Here is a 23,895-nt window from a genome sequence, read left to right as displayed (position 1 = left end):
GTTCTTATCATGAATCTGTTATGCTCTGATTTGAGGTGGCCTCCAAGAGCCAACATGCTTTGGTGAAAGAGCAAGTTAAACTGACGTTATTCAATGTGAGGCATAAGCTATTTTATTTCTTCAATTTTGGTATGCACATTGCAAAATGGGAATTTAACAACCTATTTTGGAGCATTTTTGAAAGCACATAATACATGTAAGCCAGAAATACTCAATAAATGCTAGTTGTTATTTATTTTCTAATTTTAATCTTTCCTACTAGATATATGTCTAATTCAAACTAGTGAGAATTCATCTAACAAACATTAACTTAGTTAACCAAATCATCCTTTCTTTCCTTGACTAAGAAGCAAGCATGGAATAATAACATGCTTAACTTTGAAGTTTGGGCCCACTATATAACTGGAAATAAAACATTGTTAAGAGCATTTATTTTCCTTATCTACCCCAAACACACACACACACACACACACATGCACAGAGAGAGAGAGAGAGAGAGAGAGAGAGAGAGAACCCCAAATTTCCAAATAAACCCCACCTCCAATTTTATGGTCAAATTGCTAAGTGACTGGATTGTTTGAACCATATTGAGAATTGAGGATGCTTGGAATTATCCATATAGCTCTTTGATGTGGTCATTTCAATTTAAAAGCAATAGAAAGATCAGTCAAAGTTAAGTCAGCCACTGAAACAACTGTTTGAACCTTATACGCACATATATATATTTTTAATACTTTAAATGTGGATGGATGACACAACACATTGATTGATTGATTGATTGATTGATTGATTTATGCTGAGAACTGAACTCAGGGCCTCAGAAGTGCTAGGCAAGTGCTCTACTACCAAGCCACAATCCCAGTCCATATATAGCACAGATTTTATCCTGTCTACATAGGATGCTCCACTATGTTCATTTTTTAGTAAACAGGATTGATAAAATGACTTCATCCTCAAAATCTCAGAGAATCCACTTGCATAATTCCATTTCTTACCAGGACCCTAATGGGCCTTCTTTTCTTTAATCAGCAAAAGAGTTTCTGAATAGGAAGCAAAGTAGGACAGAGCTATTTTATTTATTTATTTACTCTATTCTTGAGAAAATCAACCATGATCTGAATCATGAATGAATACTCAAATGTGAGTGGAGTGTATGAAAATTTGTAAATTTGTAGTGTATTAATTTATTAATAATAATTTATTAATTATTATTAATCAAATGCATTCTATGATTTTTCCTGTGGTTTTAGTGGTCTGTTGCAAACGTGAGACACAAAGGGACAACTAGATAAATAATCTTCACCCTAAACCAGGTAAAAAGAGCCAGTGAATCCTATTTTGACCTCAAACCTATGCTCATGATAAGGGAACTGTACAATTAACTCAAAAAAGTATAGATACAAATTGAAAAGATAGCTTAAAAAGATAGCTTATGACACAAAAAGGCAAGAGATGGTAGTTAAAATATTTCAGCTTATATTCAACTTTCCAAATTTTGCATAATTCTCTGTAAATCACAGGTAGAAGGTATGAGGATTTAAGGGGGTTAGCTTTATTTTAGTAATGTGTAGGCTGACAAGATGATATAAGACTTATTCCATAAGCACTATACACATAAGCAATCGACATCTCTAGGTCTACTTTAATACCATCACTATTGTCCTAATCAATATAAAGTCTAAGGAACTGTCCATCTGCAGGATGTGCTTTCTGCACATAACAGCCACTACTCTGTATATAAAATAAAATTTGATTCAATTTTTATAATGTGTCCATTTTCTTCCAGTCATAGTGCCTAACAATACAGTGAATCAATTACCAGGTGGCACTTAGCACACCTATGCCAGAATTCTTGCAGTTTTGTCCCCTGGAGACACTAGTCAGTATCTGGAGTCAGGACTGGTTGTCAGAGCCCAGAAGGCCTGAAGTTCTGTGATCATCCAATGGGCAGGTGCCAGGGATGTGGCCAAAGGTTCTGGCTCACACAAAGTGGCCCCTTCCTCCCCTACAAAAAAGGATTAGCTGTCAAAAACATAGGCAGTATCAAGGGTGACAAACCTCAATCTATGTTGACATTTGCTTGACCAAAGCATGAAGTATGGTTTGTTTTAAAGCATTTTATAAAGAAGCTATGAGAATAAATGAATAAAAAAAATGAGTGACATAAATTACTATTTTTAAAAGAGGAAAACTAGATGATCCACAGTGGTGGAGGAAGGTCAGGTATGGTTCTCGGTTGCTCATTCAGATAAATATTGCCATAGTTATGAAACTTGCTTTTGCTTCTCCTTGTTGAGTTTACATTAGGAAACATGCCTTATACGCCCTCCCGCTGATAGATGGAGGAAACAATAAAATTTCAAGCATGAACCAGAGGTGCTCTGTACTCTAAATTCCATTGTTCTCAGAGTCAAACCCAGACGACAGTGAACTCAGCCATGTGTTCACACTGTCCTTTGCAAAACAGAGAAAGCTTGTGAAATATTTGGAGGAAATGATCATCCTTTCTATATAAATACAATGATGGGAAAGGAACTTCCCACCAGCAAAAAACAAAACAAAACAAAAAAAAAAACATTGATCTTTCCAAGTAAGTTTGAGGAGCCACTTGCCCATTCTCAATTAATTCCCTATGGTACATGAATGTGGCTACTTTCACAAGTTTAAAATAGCAAAAACCAATACATAAACAATATCAGGTGACAACAGGGAGGGACACATTGCATGGGACCACACAGGCTGTGGATGTAACTAACACTCATAAAGGAACCCTAGTCACTTTAGTAGTAAAGTCCTGGTATTTGGGTCCAATGGTCAGATTAGATTCACACAAGTCAGGTATCTCATTCAGAGTACAACATTACCAAAAATTGGGGGAAATAAGAAAACCAGAGGTGGTGGTGCAGGGCCTAGAGTAAGGCCCAATGTCATGTGAGCCTTGACACCAGGAGAAGCCAGGAGAGTCTCAGGTGGCCCAGCTGCAAGCTCCCCTCCAACCCTGCTCATGTGGATGAGACAACCTAATTGGGTACCCCTCCTGTCAGGGAGCAGACAGCTCCTGCTTATCCCTCAGCGGGGGGTGCCCCTTCCCTGCCTCCCAATGTAGCAGATTTATTCAAACCAGCCGGTTGCATCCTCTGTGGGAGGCAGGGACAGAACACCCTCCTGCCACCTCAAAGCTGCCTCCCACAGTCCTGGTAGTTCATTCTGTTCCCAAGGGCAACCCTAACTGGGCCTGCCAGTCATGAGGCGCTTCCTCCCAGGGCTGTTGGCGGACATCTCTCATAAACTGCTGCTGATCTCATCTGTATGGTGCCACCTGTTCAAGTCCCCACAACCCTAGGACAGGAATTACTCCCTCGTCACAGGGTGAAGAGGACACCATTAAAGCTGACGGGCAAGCACAGTAAAAGGGGATCTGTACACACTGTGCCTTTTCCCTTGAACTGTTCCCTCCAGTGTCAGACATACTACGCTCTCTGCTCTCTGGCCTGGAGCGATAGGAAGGTCTCTGATGACCCTGCAGCTGAGGACCTCACACGGGAATCTTTGCATTGTGAAGCATGTCAGTTAACACCTCAAGGGTTCCCTAGCTCACACGTTATTTTCTAAAAAGCCATGAGCAAATCCAGAGATGCTAAATCTGTGTCTGTATAAGCAACTTCAAACAGTGACATCAGATCACCCTATTCCACACGCAAGGAATTTCCTCCTCGGGAGGATCATATGGGGTGCTTGGGGGCAAAGTGTTCAGAAGGTCCAAAAGTGTTGCCTTCTCTTTTTGAAGATTGTCCCCCATTCATGGAAAGTGAGATGGAACATTAGACACCTTCTTCAACTCATTCCAGTCCACCAAACAAGAAAGACTAACATGACAATATTTTGAGCCTAAGAAATTATTACATATACATTTCCCCTAGAAATACAAAAAGTAAATTTAAAAAGTGTGATAACTGTTGTCAACCTTAAATATAAAAGATATGATATGATTCTAGTAAGAGTAAAATAATCTAAAGTTTCAAAATGACTGATTGCTGATTCAAGTGATTTAGATTGAAATTTTAAAAGTCAGCATACTAAATAATTATTTTATTGTATTGTTACTTTTAATTCATGAAGGTGATAATTGCTATCTTAAATATTTGCTCTTCTCTCCGTAGCTAAGCTAATTTAAGTAGGTGATAATTAAGACTAACAACTCAAGAATAAAAGCTAATAAAAGAATCTCTTATATATATTTGCAGTGTTTTAAATTTTATTTCTTCCCTCACATTAAACAGGGATTTTAGGTGAAATGTTGATGAACTGTATCACTGTAACTGAGACTTTAATACTCTTTGTAATCACCTAACATAAATAAGGATTACCTTATGTGTAAAAGGTAGTTAAAACATCTCGGGAGGTAGGATTACCCCAGGAAATGTGCTGACTGAGATTGATAAACTTTCTGCACCAAAATGCCATGAAAGCTTGAGTTGTGTTTATTTGCAAGCTGCTCTTAAATGAGTGTGTTAGAAAGAAGATCAATCATTTCAATTTCCTTTTAGAAATGTGGAATGTGCGATATTATGGAGATATTTTTCTTGCTGAATATCTCCACCTGTATGTTCTTGTATTGATAATTGATGGGCCGGATGATATTTATATTCATTAGAGTCTACAAAATAATTTTGTGTGGGCTATCACTGAGACTGCAAAAAGCCTTGGTGGTGGAGAAGAAGACAAGAAGAACCAAGGAGAGGAGAGGTGAGACACTGTCAGAAAGAAAGCAATGCTAGAGATTGCTGCACCTGGATTTCCAAGTCTGCAATTAGCTCATTTGTGTAAGCCACATGACCCTGTGGATTTTGTAGGTAGAAGGGATTGGGCTGGAAGGTCTTTGGGGAAATTTTCAGCTTTAGTGTTCTTGTAGAATGCACAAATGGCTCTTCTATATTAATTAAAACATCTCATTTATAAAACATGCCACAACATAGTTTCTTTTCATTATTCTTATCTTCAACCAGCTATGGTAACATGTGGTTATACTTTTGTTTCAATCTTTAATTTTCTTGGAAAATTATTTCATGGGAAGAACTTTGGACTACTCTGTACAATGAAAACCAAATGCTCTGGAAATTCTACAACACAAATACATTGTTACTCGTAATTCAGAACAGCAAACATGGATTTAATTGCATGTTAGTCTTTATCAGTAATTTTAAGTTGCTTTTAACCCAAAACTGTTGGTTTTAAGTGTCAACATAACTTTTAAAGTTCTTGAGAGTAAATTTTAAAATTTACAAAGTAAGTAATACAGTGTAAATCTACCTACAAATCAGAGTCATCCTAAATGGTCCTGCAAAATAGGAACTGACATCTGTTAATATCTTGTATCTACGTGTCCACTACATTATCTTATTAAACACACTCAATACTAATTAATTTCCAAGTAAACAAATTAGTGCTTAACAATTAATTGTTGGTAACAGATATCTCCACAGACATTACAAATGATAATGTACTATTTTTTCCTCCTTAAAATTTATTTTCAATTCAAAGTCACCTTTAAACATTGTTTCAGGAATGAGACCCACTGAGGATCTAATGTTTTCCATAGCTTAACATGAGGTAATATCTTACTATCTTTTAATATCTATACTTTTAAATTGACATTGCTAAAATAACTAAAGACTATGACACAAATGATCTGGTATGTTTTTCATGTGGACAGAATGATCTGTCCACAGTTTAACTATTTTGAATTAAGCTGCTATGAACATTGATGTGGCTATATTACTGTAGTATGCTGATTTTAAGTCCTTTGGGTATAGACCAAGCAGTGGGATAGCTGGGTCAAATGACAGATGCCCTTCAGTAGATGAATGGATAAAGAAACTGTGGTATATATACACAATGGAATATTACTCAGCATTAAAAGAGAATAAAATTATGGCATTTGCAGGTAAATGGATGGAGTTGGAGACTATTATGCTAAGTGAACTAAGCCAATCCCCATAAAACAAAGGCTAAATGTGCTCTCTGATAAGTGGATGCTGGTCCATACAGGGATGGGGGAGGCATGGGAAAAATGGAGGAACTTTGATTGGGCAAAGGGGAGGGATGGTTCAGGGGGGCAGGAAAGATGGTGGAATGAGATGGATATCATTGTCCTAGGTACGTGTATGACTGCACATAGGGTGTGACGCTACATCAAGTACAACCATAGAAATGTACAGTTGTGTTGCAATTGTGTACAATGAATCAAAATGCATTCTTCTGAAATATATACCTAATTAAAATAAATAAATAATTTTAAAAATAAATAAATAAAATAAAGATAAGAAAAAAAAAGAATGATCTGTCAGTTGCTATATGGATACTACCAAGGAAAGCCACCAATATGTATATATATGTACATATATGTATCTATACGTATCTATACACATATATGTACATATATGTATGTATACATATGTGTGTAGATACATAAATTCATGGATAGATACAGATTCAGACACATCTGTTGTATTACAAAGATTTCCAATTATAATGTCAAATGCAACCAACTTTGGTTTTGGTTTTTTTTGTTTTTTTTTTTTTGTTTGTTTTTTTCCGGAACTGAGGATTGAACCCAGGGGTGCTTAACTACTGAGCTATATCCCCAGCCCATTTAAATTTTTATTTTGAGACAGGGCCTCACTAAATTGCTTATGGTTGCTACGTTGCTAAGTTGGTGAGGCTGGGCTGGCCTCAAACTTGCAATCTTCCTGTCTCAGTCTCCCAAATTGCTGGGATTATAGGCAAGAGCCACAGCACTTAAAAAAAAAAAAAAACAAAAAACAGAACACTACATGTTCTTGAATCTAAAGTCCATTTCTTTTACCAACAAGTTCCATTTCTCTTTTTTCTTTTTGCAATGTTCCATTTATAACACACAGAATTTATTTTTTATGTAATTACTTGAAAATAATACAGCATGTCCTGCATACATAATATATTAGTGTGACAATTTTAATTACTTTTTTATCTTGATATCTTGGCATTGGTAGCTATTAAGCCCATTTGTACTTTGAGTTATTTTTATTTTCATATAAACCTAGATATCATGCCCAGATTAATGAATGAATAATATATTTTTTTCCTCTGATGATGAACAATTTATATATAAAACCCATTAAGGAGTTTCATGAGATTGTAGTTTAAAATAACCTTACTTAGAAATAACACAGGAGGCCCAGAAATATTTAGAGAAAGTAACACTGAGTTACTTCCTTGATAGAGCTCTTTCAGAATACCAATTAATGTACTTGGTTTGACAATTGTTCCAGCAGTTTGTAGGCCCTTGGATCACCATTCAATATAGCATTATAGAATTATATCCTGATCAACCAGTAGAAGAATGAATACAGCCTCAAACAGTAGGCAGTTTTCACCAAGGGAATAAACAGGATCTGTACCACTTACACTTAATATTAATTCACTTCCAAAAACATTTGTGTGTGTGTGTGTGTGTGTGTGTGTGTGTGTGTGTGTGTGTGTACAGAGCATCTGCTAAATAATGAAATGTGGATGATGAATGAGGTGGCTGTATCTGCCTCCTCTACCCAATATCCCACAGTCTACTTTAGTTTTGAAATATCTTGATAAATAAATGATTCATTGGAAATGATCATATGATATAATCAGAGTAAAGAAAAGAAAAGGTTTATTACAGAACTTCAGAGAAGTCTTACAAGATTTCATCTGAAGTGAATCTTGGAAGATAGAAAAACTGAATAGGTAGAGCATGCAGGAGAAGGAATTCCCGTCAGATATATGATCTTAAATGGATATATATTCAAGGAGCAGGCCGTTCATGCATTTGGAGATATAAATAGTTCATATTAGTGGGGCATAGAATGTAACATGGAAAAGACAGAACTATAGAGGTAGTTGTTGACCTGGGGAAAATTATATTTCAAACCAACAGCCTGGACTTTCTAATCAATGTAACATCATGAAAGTGTTTTAAACACAGGTATGTTGTGGTCAGATTTTCATTTTGAGTCTGATTATCAAAATGCTTTACAAATAGTAGAATTCAACTAATCCTAATCAAATTGATGAATCTATGTCACAAATATATTAGTCCTCCAAGCAATATTAAAACACTCACTTTAACTATACACACATATATGAAAAACTAACTCCAATTATAAGAATAAATTATATTGTCACCTCTCAGATTCTGATATTGAAAAAGCTACTCCCATCTGGAATTCTCCTTTGCCCTAATTTTTATCATTTTTAAGATGGGTGATACCTGACCCACCTACCAACAGTGGAAATGTTTCCTGCCCCTGGATGGTCACATTTTTTTTTTTTTTTACAGAGTATTACACCATTTACTTGTCCATCTCTTCTTCCCAAATTTAATTTGCTAGAGGGCAGGGACAATGCTTTAAGTTGTCTCAAAATGCCTTAATACAGTAGACTACAAGTAAATGTTCACTGGATAAATTCAACAAATTCTGAACACAAAGTTCAAGTATCAAGAATCCTTCTGTATCTTACAAAATTTAACACCTAATTTAAACAAGAGAACAGGGTTTGAGTGATACAATTATTTATTTCTCTGCCCAATTAAACTAATCTAAAGATAGATTTTTTTCCGCTTTTAATAAATATGTATAGCACTGTATACTATTTTCTGCATATTTATGTCTACATAGAACCTCATGATACGGGCTTCCTTGGAAATTGAGTTTCGACAGTTATAATTAGAATGACGTCATACTGGGTCAGGGTGGGCCCTAAATCCAATGACTATATCCTTATAGAAAACTCACGTGGAGACACAGAGATACAGACTCATGTAGTGGGAAGAAGACCATGTGAAGCCAGAGACAGCGGTAGGAATGGTGAAGCTACAAGCCAAGGGGTGCAGCCTGCGCCCTTTAGATGAGAGAAAGGCATGGAACAGGTTTTCTCCCTGGGTTTCCAGAAGGAACCAATTCTCTCTGTGAGAGAATACATTTCTGATGTTTCAGGCCACATTGTTTGTGGAAATTTCTTACCAAAGCCCTGGGAAAATAATCCATATATTCAAGTTAGGGTCTCTTGCCTTGGCACAATGAGAGCTAGGGGAAGCAGTTGTTGTGTTAGTCAGCTTTTGTAGTTGACAAGAACAACTTAGAGGAAGAAAAGTTCGGGGTCATAGTTTCAGAAGTGACTCCATAGCTGGCTGACTCCATTACTCTGGGCTTGAGTTGAGGCAGCACACCATGGTGGGAGGGCATTGCACAGGCAAGCTCTCAGCTCCTTCAGCTCAGGGCAGCTTGGAAGCAGAGAGAGTGAGAGAAGAGACAGATACAGGACATACAATCCCAGTGGCTTGCCCGCAGTTACCTACTTCTTCTAGCCCTGCCCCAGCTGCCTACAGTTACGACTCAGAACAGTGATCCTTTAAAATTATTAGTCCATCAAATGGATTAATCCACTGATGAGGTTACAGCTCTTATCATCTAATCATTTCACCTTCGAACATTCCTGCATGTGTACCATGAGTTTTGGGGGGATAGCTCACATCCTAACCATCACAGTGTGTTACCTAAAAGAGGACAGTTTCATGGGAGAAATAGTTGTGTTGGGCACAGTATGAAAGGATCCAACACAGCTGTGTGTCTACACTATATTTGGCTTTTTTGATATGCTGTTTTACTTGGTCAGCCATTGATTTTCCACCATGATCTGTAGTAGATAACCCTATGGAGACCTTCTTAATTGTTCACCCGAATTGAAGGCATATATAAAAGTTACTTAAATTGTTTATATCCTGGCTTCCCAAGGTAACAACCTGACTCTCAGGAAGACTCTGGTTAAAAACTAATTTTGTATTTTCCATTGCAAAATAATTACTGCTTTAATCAATACACTATGTTTAGCTTTTGTGAAATGAATGTTTGGGTAATGCAGCCATAAGTGACTTTTTAAACAAAATACTAAACGGAGACTTTTTGTTCCCCGTAGTCTTCCAGGATGGAGTAAGAAGATTAGCGTCAGAGCTGTGGGAGAAGGCTTACCGAGTCCAAAGACGTGGGACGTCTCACTAAGTTTTAAAAATAACAGCATGCACTTGTTTCAACTAAACTTGAGGGAAAACCAAGTGCAGAGGGAGCAGAATAATTTAAAATGAGTTTAGATTCTTTGAAATTGGAAAGCATATTATATTCAAGACAAGTCAGGAAACAGGAACAGCAGAAACCCTGAAGGCTTCAAAACGGTGGCCTGGAACAAAAGTGCTCCACCTGGGACAGAGGGAATCTCTTATTTGTAACCTTGAAAAGCACCTAATTTCTTAAATGACAAAATGCTCTTGGAAGAAATGCATAAAGGAAAGAAAGAAAACACAAGGTGACATCCAAGAGGCACACACATAGAATGCGGCTCACTTGGGAGTCGTGTGCTGCCCCCCACCACCAGCCCCGTCTCCCCAGCGCTTCTGGCAAACATTGAAGCAAAAGGAGTACCAGTCCCTGTCTAGTCTTCAGGTTTTAGAGATATCCTAGATAAACCTCCACAGGGTTCCTAGGAAGATGAGGGAATGCATCTCTCCTGCCACCGAATAATCAAAGCCACATTTCTCCTTGCTGAGACCTTAGTGACACAGCACTGCTACTTATGAGTAGGGCAAATGGAAGGGCAGACCTGACCCACATTTGACTATCTATGCTAAGCCTCAGGCGAGCATCATTCTGAATGGAGAAAAGTTGAAGACATTCCCTCTAAAATCTGAAACAAGACAGGGATGCCCTCTATCACCACTTCTATTCAATATAGTTCTCGAAACACTGGCCAGAGCAATTAGACAGATGAAAGAAATTAAAGGCATAAAAATAGGAAAAGAAGAACTTAAATTATCACTATTTGCGGACCCCAAAAGGGTCTACAAAAAAACTACTAGGACTAATAAATGAATTCAGCAAAGTGGCAGGATATAAAATTAACACATTTCCTCTCTCAAAGACACACGGCTACTTTTCTCATGAAGCATCAGAAACAGCCCTTGAGAAAACAGTTGATTCAGTTGGAGAAAAATCGAGGGTCACCTAAGCATCCCCTCTAGTATGAATTCCATAAGAGATAAATTTAAATTGTAGTGAATTTTAAAAAGTTGCACATAATAAATACATTTAACACATCTTTTTCTTTTTGTAAACATATGATTTTTGAAAAAGAGATAAATGCAATTTGCATTTTTTAAAAACAAAAAAAGAAACCAATCTGTAAATTTTGTGTGGTTAGATAAATGCCTGGGCTTTACATTATTGACTATAAAGACAGTTTCTAGCATGATTAAATTGTTTTCCAAACTAAGGGAAAAAAATTAAAGACTGCCATTGGAGAAAAAAATGTTATAGTTTATTTAGATTACAAAGGGATATGGAAGAAAAATATGAAGAAGTATATGTTTTGATTCTTTTAACTGTACTCCATTATGTTAGCCAGTAGTTACAATATTTAAATTCAAATTTAGATAAATTAAAGTTAAATAAAAATGCAGTTTGTCTGTTGTTTAAGCTATTCATCAAACCCCAGTAGCCACTTGTGGCCAGTGGCTAGAGCAGGTGGAGAACACTTGCATCTTTTTAGAAGGTTATATTGGAGAACATCCATGTGGACATCTTCTAATGTTTTTACAAAATTTTATTTTCTATCATGATGTTGATGCTGTATTCATTTCCTATTGCTGCTATAAAGAACTACCAAGAACTTGGTGGATGGAAACAACAGAAATGTTTTCTCACAGTTCTGGGGCCAGAAATCCCAAATCAGGTCCACGCTCCCTCTGGGGGATTCAAGGCAGATTCTGCTCCTTTCTCTTCCTGCTCCTGGTGGCTGCCCACATCCCTTGGTTTGTAGCCATTTCACCCCAGTCTCTGCCTTGAAGTCACAGCCTCCTCCTTTCCTGCCTATTTCTTATCAGGATATAAGTAATGGAATTTGAAGCCCCCCTGGAAAATGCAGGCTGTTCAAGCTATGGTGAGACTCTTAGTCACACTTATGCACTCTGTTACACAAGAATTCGCTCCTAATGACTTAGGAGACACTGTCTAGCCTACTACAATGTTATCTTTCAATTTCTTTTTTATTTTAGGATGTCAATTTATCATGTACTCCACTGGTATCTATTGGTACAAATATTAATACAGTTTTCCAAATCTGTATGATTTTTTTTTCCTCCAGAATGATTTATACACTAGAAATATCTGGCTTCCTATTTTGTTTCAATTATTTACCCTTCCAATCTGGGGACTTTCAAAACTTAGTCTTGATGGGAAAAACCCATAATAGCATTCACTCTTCATTTTACAAAACCACTTGCAGTGATTATAGAGCACATTGTCATATTTCAAGTCTCCCACTACAATGGGAAAACTTTAAAACAATACCAAATGCCTGAATCCTTGGAGCAACAGGAATTCTTATGCATTGTGAGAATCTAAATCAATACAACCACTTTATAAAAAATGTGTCATTCGTGGCAAAGGTTGAAAATATATATATATATATATATATATATATATATATATATATACACGCTATTGGCTAATAACTTTTCTAACATTTGTAACAATTATATAGAAAAATTCATAGTAATTCTATAGAAATACCTCCAAACTGAAAAGAACTCTAATGTTCACCAATATGAATTGAACAAATTATGGCAAAATATTTACCCAAAGGGATAATATTAATGAAAATAAACTAATATTTTTTATACAACAACATGGATATGTCTCATAAATATTTGTAGAAAAGAAATAAGATACAAAATAATGCATATTTTTATCATTCCATCTGTGTGAAATAAGGGAAATAAAAGATGATTTATAATAATATAGCACTGATGAAGTTTTATCTTCAAGAAATAGTAGGAACTGGGCGTGATCGGGGCCCCTGGCAGCTGTGTGAGCCTGTAGTTGCCCTGGGGATGGTCACATGGGTACCCACTTTGTTGGATTTAGGGCTTGGGAACAGAGACAGTGATCTGGAGCACTGTCCCCGACCACCTGGCTTTCCTTTTGGTCCCATCATCAGGCTCTGTGCCCATGGGCAAATTTTAATTGTCACTGTTTTATCATAATTAATACCACTAGATTAACTGTATAAATTTGTCTCCCAAAGACCAAGGTTTTCTTATTCCCTGTGCTGTTACTGATATTTAGCATATTTCATGACACTTGAAACGTACCCAATAATTAATTCTTAATAAACAGTCCCATGGTTTCCATCTTTTTCATGACTTGAAAGCTGAACATGTTTCTTAGGACAGGTGTCATGCAGATAAAACACCATGTCTCGCCCTGGCCACCCCATGATGCTGAGAGCCAGAATATGCAGAGAGATAGTGATCTGTGTCCATGAGCGCCCAGCCCCATGACAGTGAGGATCCTCATCTATTGCCAGGGCTCTTTTTGGGTTTTTCCCAAAGACCTAAAACTTCCTCTTGAAAAGCCACATTCTTCTGAAGAAATATGTGTTATATCTGCTATTATAATGTTCATTATAAAATGAACACCTATGGAATTTTTAGATAATACCCATGACCCTTTTATTATAATCTGCTAAGTTTGCACATCATCATTTTGCCTATGAATTAATAAAAGATTATTCAGTACCATTATTTTACCAATCTCTGTAACTAAATTCTCATAGATATTACGGCTTTATGTATTATTTATATAGAATGTTGTGTTCCCTTAGTTTTAAAAACCTTGTGAAATAGAAGAGTTTTCCATTTTCTGGTTATAGTGAACTTCTGTGTTTATGGGTCTGTAAGAATTGGTAGTAAAAAATCTAATAATAAAATCCTAGCAGAAATCCTGATATCCCAATTCCCTGCCCTGCTCCTACCCAATATTCTTCCTTCCCTGGCTGATCAGCAGAACAGGAAAAAAGATATTTCCTGGGAGCAGAAGAAAATATTTTACTGGAAAATTCATAATATGAAGCCAGTGTTTGCAAGTAATGTTTTTATAGACTGACTTTATATTTTCTAGTGGCTTCAAGAAATGTAAGCAATTTTTAATTTGGGGTTGGTATTGCCTTCACAGGAAGAAAATAAGCAAAGAAAAACTCCTCCCTAGAAGAATCTACCACCAGTTTTGTTCTTAAAGAAGTTCCTCAGATAGACTTTTGACAAACTTGAGGTCAGTCAAGATGGATAAGGAGAAGACTGTGGACAGGAATAAATTGGAGGATAAAAGGAAGAAGAGGGGGTAAGAAAGAAGGAGAGGAGTGGGAAAAAGAGAGTGGGAAAAAGAGTGGGTGAGAGAGAAGAGGAAGGACATAAATGAGGAAGAGGAAATCAAATATAGTAGCCTCTCCCTCATTTGTTTAGTGCTTTTGTGTAGTTTCAACAACCCAAGTTCAAAATATTAAATATTAAATTCCAGAAACAACAGATTCATAAGTTTGAATAACTTTTTTACAGTATATTGTAAAATCATTCTATTTCCTTAATATTTATTGTCATTAATCTCTATGTCTAATTAATAAATTAAACTTTTACCATAAGTAGGTATGCATAGGAGAAATCTGTCTATATGGTTGGGGTTCGTTACCACCCATGGCTTCAGGCATCCACAGAAGGTCTTGCTACATACCCATGGAAAAAGGGTGATGGCTACACTATGAACAAAAATAATCAGAGACAACAGCTAGCATAATCACAATACCCCAAATCCATATATTGACATCATTGGGAACAGGTATAAAGTATTAAGAAATTTAAAATGTTAAAAGAAATTTATTAGAAATAGGAGAGAGTTAAAACAAGATTAAGTGAAAACAAACTCTTTGGGTGAAAACATATAGATTTGAAAAAAGGGAAATAAACTAATTGACATAAAAGTTGGAAGGGCCACAGCTCAGATTTGGTGGAATGTAAGAACATTCTTCAGGATGGATCCAAAACTCTTCTCTAAGAGCCACAAAGGTGGGTAGGAGCAGAGGTTTTCTCCTTTTAAATATTTCATAAGACTATAGACAACTTAATTAATAAGCTTGGTTGTTTTGGACTGCGGAACAAAAGTCACTTTCTAAGTCCTTTACATAATGGTATTCTTACATGTGTGTGCAATATGTTTATTACTACAGTGAACAATGAGCATTTTTAGTTTATTTTCAGAGAACGCAATAAGAAGCAGTTAAAGAGAGCCAGATGGCCGTCTCAGGGTAGAGGAGCAATCCCGCCCGTGGGCACATGGACTCACAGTAGGCGCAGCCGTACACCTCCACGCGGAGCCCGATGCGGCCCTCTCCGTTCCAGTCCAGTGGCACCATGCGCACATAGCGGGCGACAACGGGATGCTGCAGGTCATGTCGGACCACGCTGTCAGAGTTGGTGTTTCCAGGAAATGCCTAGGAAAGGAATTAGGATTTAGAAATGTGTGGAAATACTTTAGAAACCCCCATCCTCCATGTGCTAAAAGAAGCTCAAATTCCCATATCCAGCCACACAGGGTCGTATTCTTACATGATAAACAATTAGATTTTTTAAGAAAGCTCTTCTCTTATTAGAAAACAAGCTGTTTTAAATGATAAATGGTCCAAGGCTTCCCTGGGTCCTTTTATATATACAAATATATTCCTGTAGAATAAAACACTCTGTGGCCCTCCAGTATCATCAATAAATATTTAAATTGAGTTTCAATATTTTGCTTTTAAATTACACAATATTTTTTTTTTAAATAGAATCTATTCAACCATTTTGTTCCTTTAAGAAAATGACCTTCCTGTGCCCATCCTAGAAATCTGAAGATGACATCATTTTAACATAAGGTAGGAGAAGGACAGTTGAACATGTGAAGAGGTCTAGGTTTTCTAACTTTTATTGGAATAGACATATTTATAGGATTTGTTCAGTGAGTCAGAACCATGTTTATTTCATTTTTCTCATTATAGTAGATTCTGTCAAAATAGTAATGTTCCATGGATCTTATCTGATGTGGAAAGTTCATATTAGCTTTTCTTTCCCCAGCAGGGGATAAATGGGTTCCCTTGGGAGCATTGATAGCATCCTTTCCACAAGCACTGGTAAGACATCTGGTACCTAATAGACATGGAGCAAGATCATACCGGGCACACACGGATGTGTGGAACCTTATACTTTCCCCTCACAAAGATTACAATCTAATAACATGAAAATCACAGTATTAAATCATAAACCAAGGAAGATTTAAGGCAAGTGGCCATTATAGTTCACAAGACTCAAGTCAAATAAATGAAAACTCATGCTAACCAACTGTTTTAACTCCATAGATGCGTCCTAGCTTCCCCTATAATAGATGACTTCAGTTGTTTAATGCTGGCTTCAGCATGGGATCCTCATTTATTTTTCTTTAACTTATCTCTTAAACATAGGAATAAAGATTTAAAATAACAAGATTTTACATGGGTGATGCTATGCACATCACATTACACATTACAATGCTGGTCTGTTGTACTCTCAACCCCTGGAACTGAGTTTTCTTGTATAGAAAACCAGTTTTACCTTTTAAAAATTTATCCTTTATAATATTTTTAAAGATAAAATATGAATAAGAAATAACTAGAGATTCTTTTGATAAAAAGTTCAGAACAACTTTGAACTTGAATGCTCTGGATTGCAAGACAAAAACCAGAAAAGCAAATTTTTCATGTGAGATTTACTTTCCAATTTTCAGCACTTGCCAGTCATACTTGTGTATGGTATAGGCCTAGTACTTATAAGGAGTGCATTGAAATATTCTTCAAGGCTGAAATAATTTTGTATAACCTTTATATGCTTCTAATAGTCTACAAAATGGGAAGTGTTTAGTCTATGCTATGGCAGTTATGTTAAAGATAAGGGTGCTTTTCCATGAAGACTCCTGTAGACACCTTCTTTTTTTTTTTTTTTCCTGATATGTTGCATGTTACTTCCACATCTTAGAAATAGCCAAGCCTTTCTTCAGTCCTTCCCCAGACAGAACTATTTGAACAGTAGGTCTTGAATTTTGACAGTTAAGAGAGAAACTCCTTGGCATCTTGCTGACAAAATTAGTCCTAAAATAGCCCACATTTTATAAAATATTTTTTTCTTTTTTTCTGTGTCTTTTCCTAACAAACTTCCAGCTTACAAAGATTCCTCAAATTGAATCATCCATAGTCGTATTTTAATCTCTATTGAGTGTGCTGACTTCAAAGGCAAGAACAAGAATCACTAACCAAAATCATCATAGTTCAATTCATGATTGCATATAGATTAATTTAAAACTTATCATTCTAAATAATATGTAACAAAAGTTATCAATTTAAGTTGAAGTTGCATGATATGCTTAGCATATTACTAATTTAATAGTAACATTAAAAACAACAGCATACTCCTTTGAGATTCTGTTCTTGAGACATGTGTAATTGTGTGAGGCCTAAAATAAAATATGAAAGATCTTGCAAAAATCAGTGTTAAAAGGAACTACAGATGTGCATGAGTAACTAATGACTTCACTAACATTTGGAGCTCTGTTTTGGCTGTGTAATCAGGCCGACTCTACGGAGAGTTGGAGCTCAGCTGCATGGGCATGCAGAGTAGAGCTTGAGGGATTGAGTGGGATGTAGTGAACAGGTAAAGCAGGAAGAGGCAACTCAAACCACAGGTTGAAGACACAGAGTCTAGTTCCAGTTGTGCTGAAATTTTGCTCTGTGTGGGTAAATTCTCTAAGCCTTAAAACGCTTTATCTTTCTTCACATATAGACCTAATCTCCCATATAGTCTTCCCCAAAGACTCAATGAGCTTATTTGTAAAATCCGTTTTAGAACTGATTGTGAACTCTCTGAAAGCATGAACCAAAGAGTCCTTGGGAGTTGGCAATAAGAGTACATGTAGCTGACTCAACAGGCACCCATGCTGGAAAATCACATCTCTCTAAATAGGGAGAACATAATTTGCCATGCATATTTTTTTTTTACTTTTTCAAATACATGATAATAAAATCCATTTCTGAGATTGTGGGTGTTGGGAGATCATAATGAGGACAAGAGGACTCACAAAAGGAATTGTAGGCCAGTGTGAATGTGATAGTATGGGCAAAAAGGAAAATAAAAGATAGATATGGTATTAGAATCAATAGCAAGACGATAGTAGGAGAGAAGACCAAAGTATTCCAAGGTACTGCTGTACAGGCATTCATGACAGAGAAAGGGAAGTGAGAGTAAAATGGTGAATGCTTCCAGCTTCTTTTTCTTTGAGTAGCACCAGGATTTTCTTTTAAAATTTCCCTCTTGATATTTTACTCTTAATCCATGTGAGTCTGGAGCGGTGGCCATGTCTCCCTAGCACAAGGGTAGGCACCTAATTCGCTGAGACTCAATTGCAGCACTTCAGCTAAAATGATTCTTTCATTTATTTACCCATTCACTTATTCCCTCACTCAATCAGGAGATATGTAAGTGCCCACTGTGTCCAGATACTGGTCAAATCACTGGGGATACAATCATGAAAAATATAAGCAGAGTTCCCATATATATACAGATATATGTGTGTATATAAACACATACCACATACACACACACACACACACACACACACACATATATATATAATTATATAATACATAATGATAACATATATTTATGTAAATATTATACATTGTGTGGTGTGTATTTATTGTTATTTATTTACTATACATTTATTACTGACATGACATGGACTGATGATGTTACAGTTCTCACATTCCAAACATTCCACATTCCTGCATTAATACAAGAGCTTCTGGGAGACATCCTAACCATATTGTGTGTGTGTGTGTGTGTGTGTGTGTGTGTGTGTGTGTATTATGTAGTATATGCAAAGACTAGAAAGGGAAAGACCCTGAGCATTCTGGGCATGTTTTTAGGAGGTAGCAAGAAAACTACTGTTGCTGGAACCGAGAGAAGGAGGGAAAAGGTGGGGAGGAGCTGCAGAGGTGAAAGCCAGCACCAGGAGGACCCAAGGACCATGCCAACATTGCAGATTTCATTTTAAGCATGCTGGAGGGAAATCCACTAGAGAGTCTTAAGCAAGGAAATTACACATCTTAAAATTTTCAAGATTGAAAGTACTAAAATTCCACTCTCCTAGTGAAGGGAAGTTCTCAGGGGAATAGTTGGAGAGGATGTCATAAAGGTAGAATAAGAGCTGATGGAAGAATCTGTTACCGAATGCTTCAGAAGAGTGGGATAAGGTGGGGAGGTGAGAGCAACAGTGCTGTGTATGGAAGTGAGAGCGAAGGGAGGGCATCAAGACGCCACCACATCCTGGGATCCCCAAAGTTCAGGTTTGCAGAGGAAAACTGCAAGGAAGGAGACTCTCTTCCCACTAAGCTCAGTCGGCCATGGTCATCCCCAAAGGGTAGAAGTCAGAGAAAGATAAAGTTGGTACATCTGTGATGACAGCACTTGAGCTCCTACATACAGAGTTTGCTGAAGTGCACTTCTGGGCTTTTTGACTATTTGATCAGTTTCCTTATTTTCTTGTTTCAGCAACTGCAAGGGTTTTGTTTTAGTCAGGGTTTGCATTGCTGTGAACAAAACATCTGACAAGAATAATCTAGAGGAGGAAAATGTATTTGGTTCAGTTCATGGTTGACCTGCTACATTGCTCTGGGCCCCAGGTGAGGCAGAACATCACGGTGGAGGCATGGTGGAGGAAAGATGCTCATGGCAGGCAGGAATCAGAAGGAGAAAGGGAAATGGGAAGGAGCCACGGGGAAGATGCACCTTCTAGGGACATGCCCAGTGACCCACTATTTCTAGCCATTCCCCACCTGCCTAGGGTTACCACCCAGTTAGTGCATCACATTCCAAACATTCCACATTCCTGCATTAATACAAGAGTTTTTGGAAGATACCTCATATCCTAATCATAATAGGTATTGACTAGCAGAAGGATATTTTAAGGCAAAGGTGACTAGTGATGATAACATATTGCATTTGAGATTTCACAATCAGATGAAAGATGACAGAGAATTTGCGATGTTTAGTATAACAGTGTTTTGTCTTTGTTTTAGCTACTCAGAGACCGCACATTTACTATTTATGAACAAATGTATTGATTCACAGCATCAATTGCTGGTTCTTTTTGCACTGCTTTTCATAATGAAGTATATTTTGAGATTTAAGACATTATCCTAGTTGAAGTTTTAAACATGCCATAGAATGGTGTGTTTCTGCTCCTTGTCTTGAATACAAAGTTGTAAATAAATGTAAAACTGTCTTCTTTGATGCAGTAATATTTGGAAAATTAAAAAAAACAGGAGGTGCAGCTTTGTATTTAATAAAACATTGAATATGTATACATTATTATTAAAAGGGTTCTAATAATAATGTATACATATGTTTGTGCCCCATAGAACACTTAAAATTTGGTAGGGATGTTATGTTTTCAAGTGAGGATGTTTGTATCCAAAAAAAATGGATGATGGGGTAATGGTAAGTACACAGGTACAAGATAACAAACTCTCCCACTCCCTGTACTCAAAAATCAAATCTTCAGCTGGAAATAAAGATCTTCCCATGTAGGCACAATGCATTAGATATTTGATATTTGATATTGCATGCATGAATATTAAAGTAAAAATCTGATAATTTTCATTATACCCCTGGTCATGAAATTTATTTCTAGCCTATTTATTACATTTTGTCTACATATTTTATTTCTCTATTTTTATTTCTAAAAAAATGACAAAGTCAGTATTTTATTTTCTCACACATTTTACCCAGCCATGTTCCTACTGTGGTCATTAGCACAAATAGCTCCTCTGCAGGTTAGATTCAAGTAATTTAAAAGTTTGAATGAATGACAGTCTACCAGGAGGAAAGAAAGATTGGTCATTAAAGTGCACATTGCTTTAGTGGCAATGACAAAACCGCCATTGGTCTTGAAAAGGAACATTTTTTTTCACATAATTTGACCCTTTTCTGAGGACTCCAAGTTTTTCCCCTAAGTGTAAAAGTGAAAGAAGTAAGACATATGACTTATTTTTACCAAATGTGCAACAAAAACTGAAAAACAAAAAATAAATAAATTTGAATCCTTCTTATGTAGAACAATACCATTTAGAATTCAACTTCATTTAGACAAGTATCAAAGAATAGTAAATGCTTTGTAGAGACATGAAAACAATAGTCAAATTTCTCACTGAAGGACTAAAAAATGCATTTACAGCAACTTGTGAATTACATGTTCCCGCTGTTAAACCTCCCTTGCTTGCTGTGATTTGTATGTATGTTTAGGATAGGGTACTTTTTGCTATTATTATTTTGGTTAACACGACACTTATATAACTCATAAAGCTTTCTGTTCAGTAAAGTTAACAGCAATACAATGAAATGTTTATCATAAACTTAAGGCATTACTTTTAGAGTTACCATCCCATAAATTATGCAAACAGAGAAAAGATTTCTTCAATGTATTGTAAGTTACTCACAATGTTACCTTTAGAACAATCTAAATATCAGTAAAGTTTTAATAAGTGAAAAAATTCAATTATGTGTACCAAGTTTTTTTTTTCTTTTTTTGTATCAAATAATAGTTCATATGGTCCAAGAGGGGAAGCAAACCTTTTCTAAGCATAAACCAGAGTTGGCTCATGGGTTGCTGCTCTAGTTTGCTAGTCCCTGTTTTGAAAATCAATCAACCTTCCTCCCCACCCCAACTCCTTCCCTCCCCACCCCCTAACTCCCTCCCTCCCTCCTTTCCTTTCTTCTTTTATTTCCAGGGCTGGGGATGGAACTCTGGGCTAGGCAGGAGTGTACCACTGGCCACATAATCAGTCCTCCTAAGAGAATCTTCAAAATTGGTAAACCATCCTCTTGTCTGATAAAATACTTAAGTCTGAACTCCTCAGAAGACTTTCTACTCATTTGGCATTTAAAAGCCTGTAAACTTTGCAAAAGCATTTTATAAGCTCTCAAAGCACACAACTTATCAGACTGGAGGGGACATACAGGGATTTAGAAATGTGCTGCGTGTGACGCATGAACTAACATTTCCCCTCAGATTTACCATTATGGGGTCTGAAGTATAACTTATGATGTATTTTATGAAGAGAATAAGTGTATTTAGTCCTCACTAAAACCTTATTTTTCAAGAGAACTAATATCAATGATCCCAACTTCCCATAGCAAATGAACGAGATTCGGTCTTGGTGCAAAGATTTTACTTCACTGAAAAATATGCTTCAATCCCTTAGCAATTGTGTCAGTGTGCCTAGGAAGGCCTTTTAGCATCCTTGACAGCCTCAGTGAGGGAGATTCTGGGATGAAAAACAGCAACAACCACCACACATTCCTATTTCCAGAAGTGAGAGATTTTGCCTAAAATATAAAACATCTCTACTAGAACAGGAACTCTACTAGAAGAGAAACACAGATCAATCATCCTTTACATTAATGTCAGGAACCCATGACCACTGTCATCACTTTATGTGAAAACTTACTTTTTTGGTGAATTTTAGACTTTATTTTCCCTGTGCCAACAATTTATATCCAACTTTAGAAGCAGACTTTCTACTTTATAGCTGGAGGTGAATCTCGAGGCCTGGTTTCCCCCTGGTGGCCCCCTGCCTCCACCAAGTCTCCATTCGGCCTCTTCTCCTGGAGTTTGTGCTCCTCATGTTCATCTGGCTGGACACACACATCCTGCAGGACTCAGTGCAGACCGCACTTCCTCACACTAGGGACTTACCTTGAGCCCCGCTCTTAGATCCCCAGCTGTGCTATTGGGGGCTTGGGAGATTCCTGGGCTTTTATTCCCTCCCCTCCATTGCAATGTCCTCACCATGTTTCCGATTATCTACCCAACAGCAGAAGTGTGCGAGTCAGCTGTGAAGTCTGTGATTGTGACCTCTTTGGTGGCTGTGTATCCCATGCCTATAGCACAGTGGTCAGTGGTCAGTTACTGTTTACTGTCATGATTGAATGAATGAGTGAAAATGGACATTCCCAAATTCCCAGCTATTTACACGCCCTTGGCTCTTGTTATTTCTGTATGTGCCAAAACAAGTCTAGCCATCAATTGTACTTCATGAACTGTAGGTTTGATAATATCCTATAGAAAAATAAAAAACACAATTTAGTTTGATTCAACAAGCATGAGGGCAAGGAATGAAGCTTTCCTAGAGGAATGAGGATGTCATCAGACTATGCAAAGTGGCTGAAAACCACAGGGATTGTGGGAACAAAAGGAAAGGATGGTGCAGAGAATTCGAGGACCCATGTGAGAACTAAGCCCCGCCCCCAAGAAGCTTAGAGTGTTCACAGGGTGATTCACTTGAAGTCAGCTAAAGACATACTCTGTTTGGATCACAAAACCATGACAAATGCCAAATTATTCTGTGAGCAGCAGAAAGCAAAACTCTCTTCAGACAATACTGTTCTCAATCCAATTAAATACATCTTTTCTTTTTAATTTTGTGAACATTATGAAAGTATTTTAAAGTTGATTTACCAGAATCATTTAATAATTAAGAATGTGCTGCAAGAACTACACTGGACATTAAAAATCATATGGCAAAAAAATCTGAGTGGAGCATGGAGGCATATATCTATAATCCCAGTCTCATAATCCCAGCCACTTGGGAGGCTGGGATCACAAGTTCAAAACCAGCCTCAGCAACTTAGCAAGGCTCTAAGCAACTTCGTGAGACCCTGTCTCTAAATAAAATATAAAAAGGCCTGGGGATGTGGCTCAGTGGTTGAGTGCCCCTGAGTTGAATCCCCAGTTCCAAAAATCAAAAACCCTGAAATATTTGTTCTTTGTCATTTTCTATGAGTTTCTCCTTTGAGCTCCCTCCTCTGCTCTCTGTTTACTGAATAGGCAGAGTCGGTCTTTCTGATGGCCACCTTGCCTCTCACAGTTTACTCCTCTA

The 23,895-nt window shown here is 37.0% G+C and overlaps 1 protein-coding gene across 1 annotated transcript in view; it reads right to left on the bottom strand.

The window, feature by feature from the left end:
• The window catches only part of CNTNAP2 (contactin associated protein 2), a 1,934,648-nt gene that overhangs the window by 1,121,287 nt on the left and 789,466 nt on the right, over positions 1 to 23,895 (bottom strand). The window contains exon 4 of the mRNA XM_081283562.1: positions 15,240 to 15,387. Coding sequence (XP_081139688.1) covers positions 15,240 to 15,387 — 148 coding nt within the window. The remainder of the gene's footprint in view (positions 1 to 15,239; positions 15,388 to 23,895) is intronic.

This window comes from Spermophilus citellus, assembly GCF_964194105.1.
Source record: "Spermophilus citellus genome assembly, chromosome: 3".
Taxonomy (NCBI): domain Eukaryota; kingdom Metazoa; phylum Chordata; class Mammalia; order Rodentia; family Sciuridae; genus Spermophilus; species Spermophilus citellus.
This window is presented reverse-complemented; position numbering and strand designations above follow the sequence as displayed.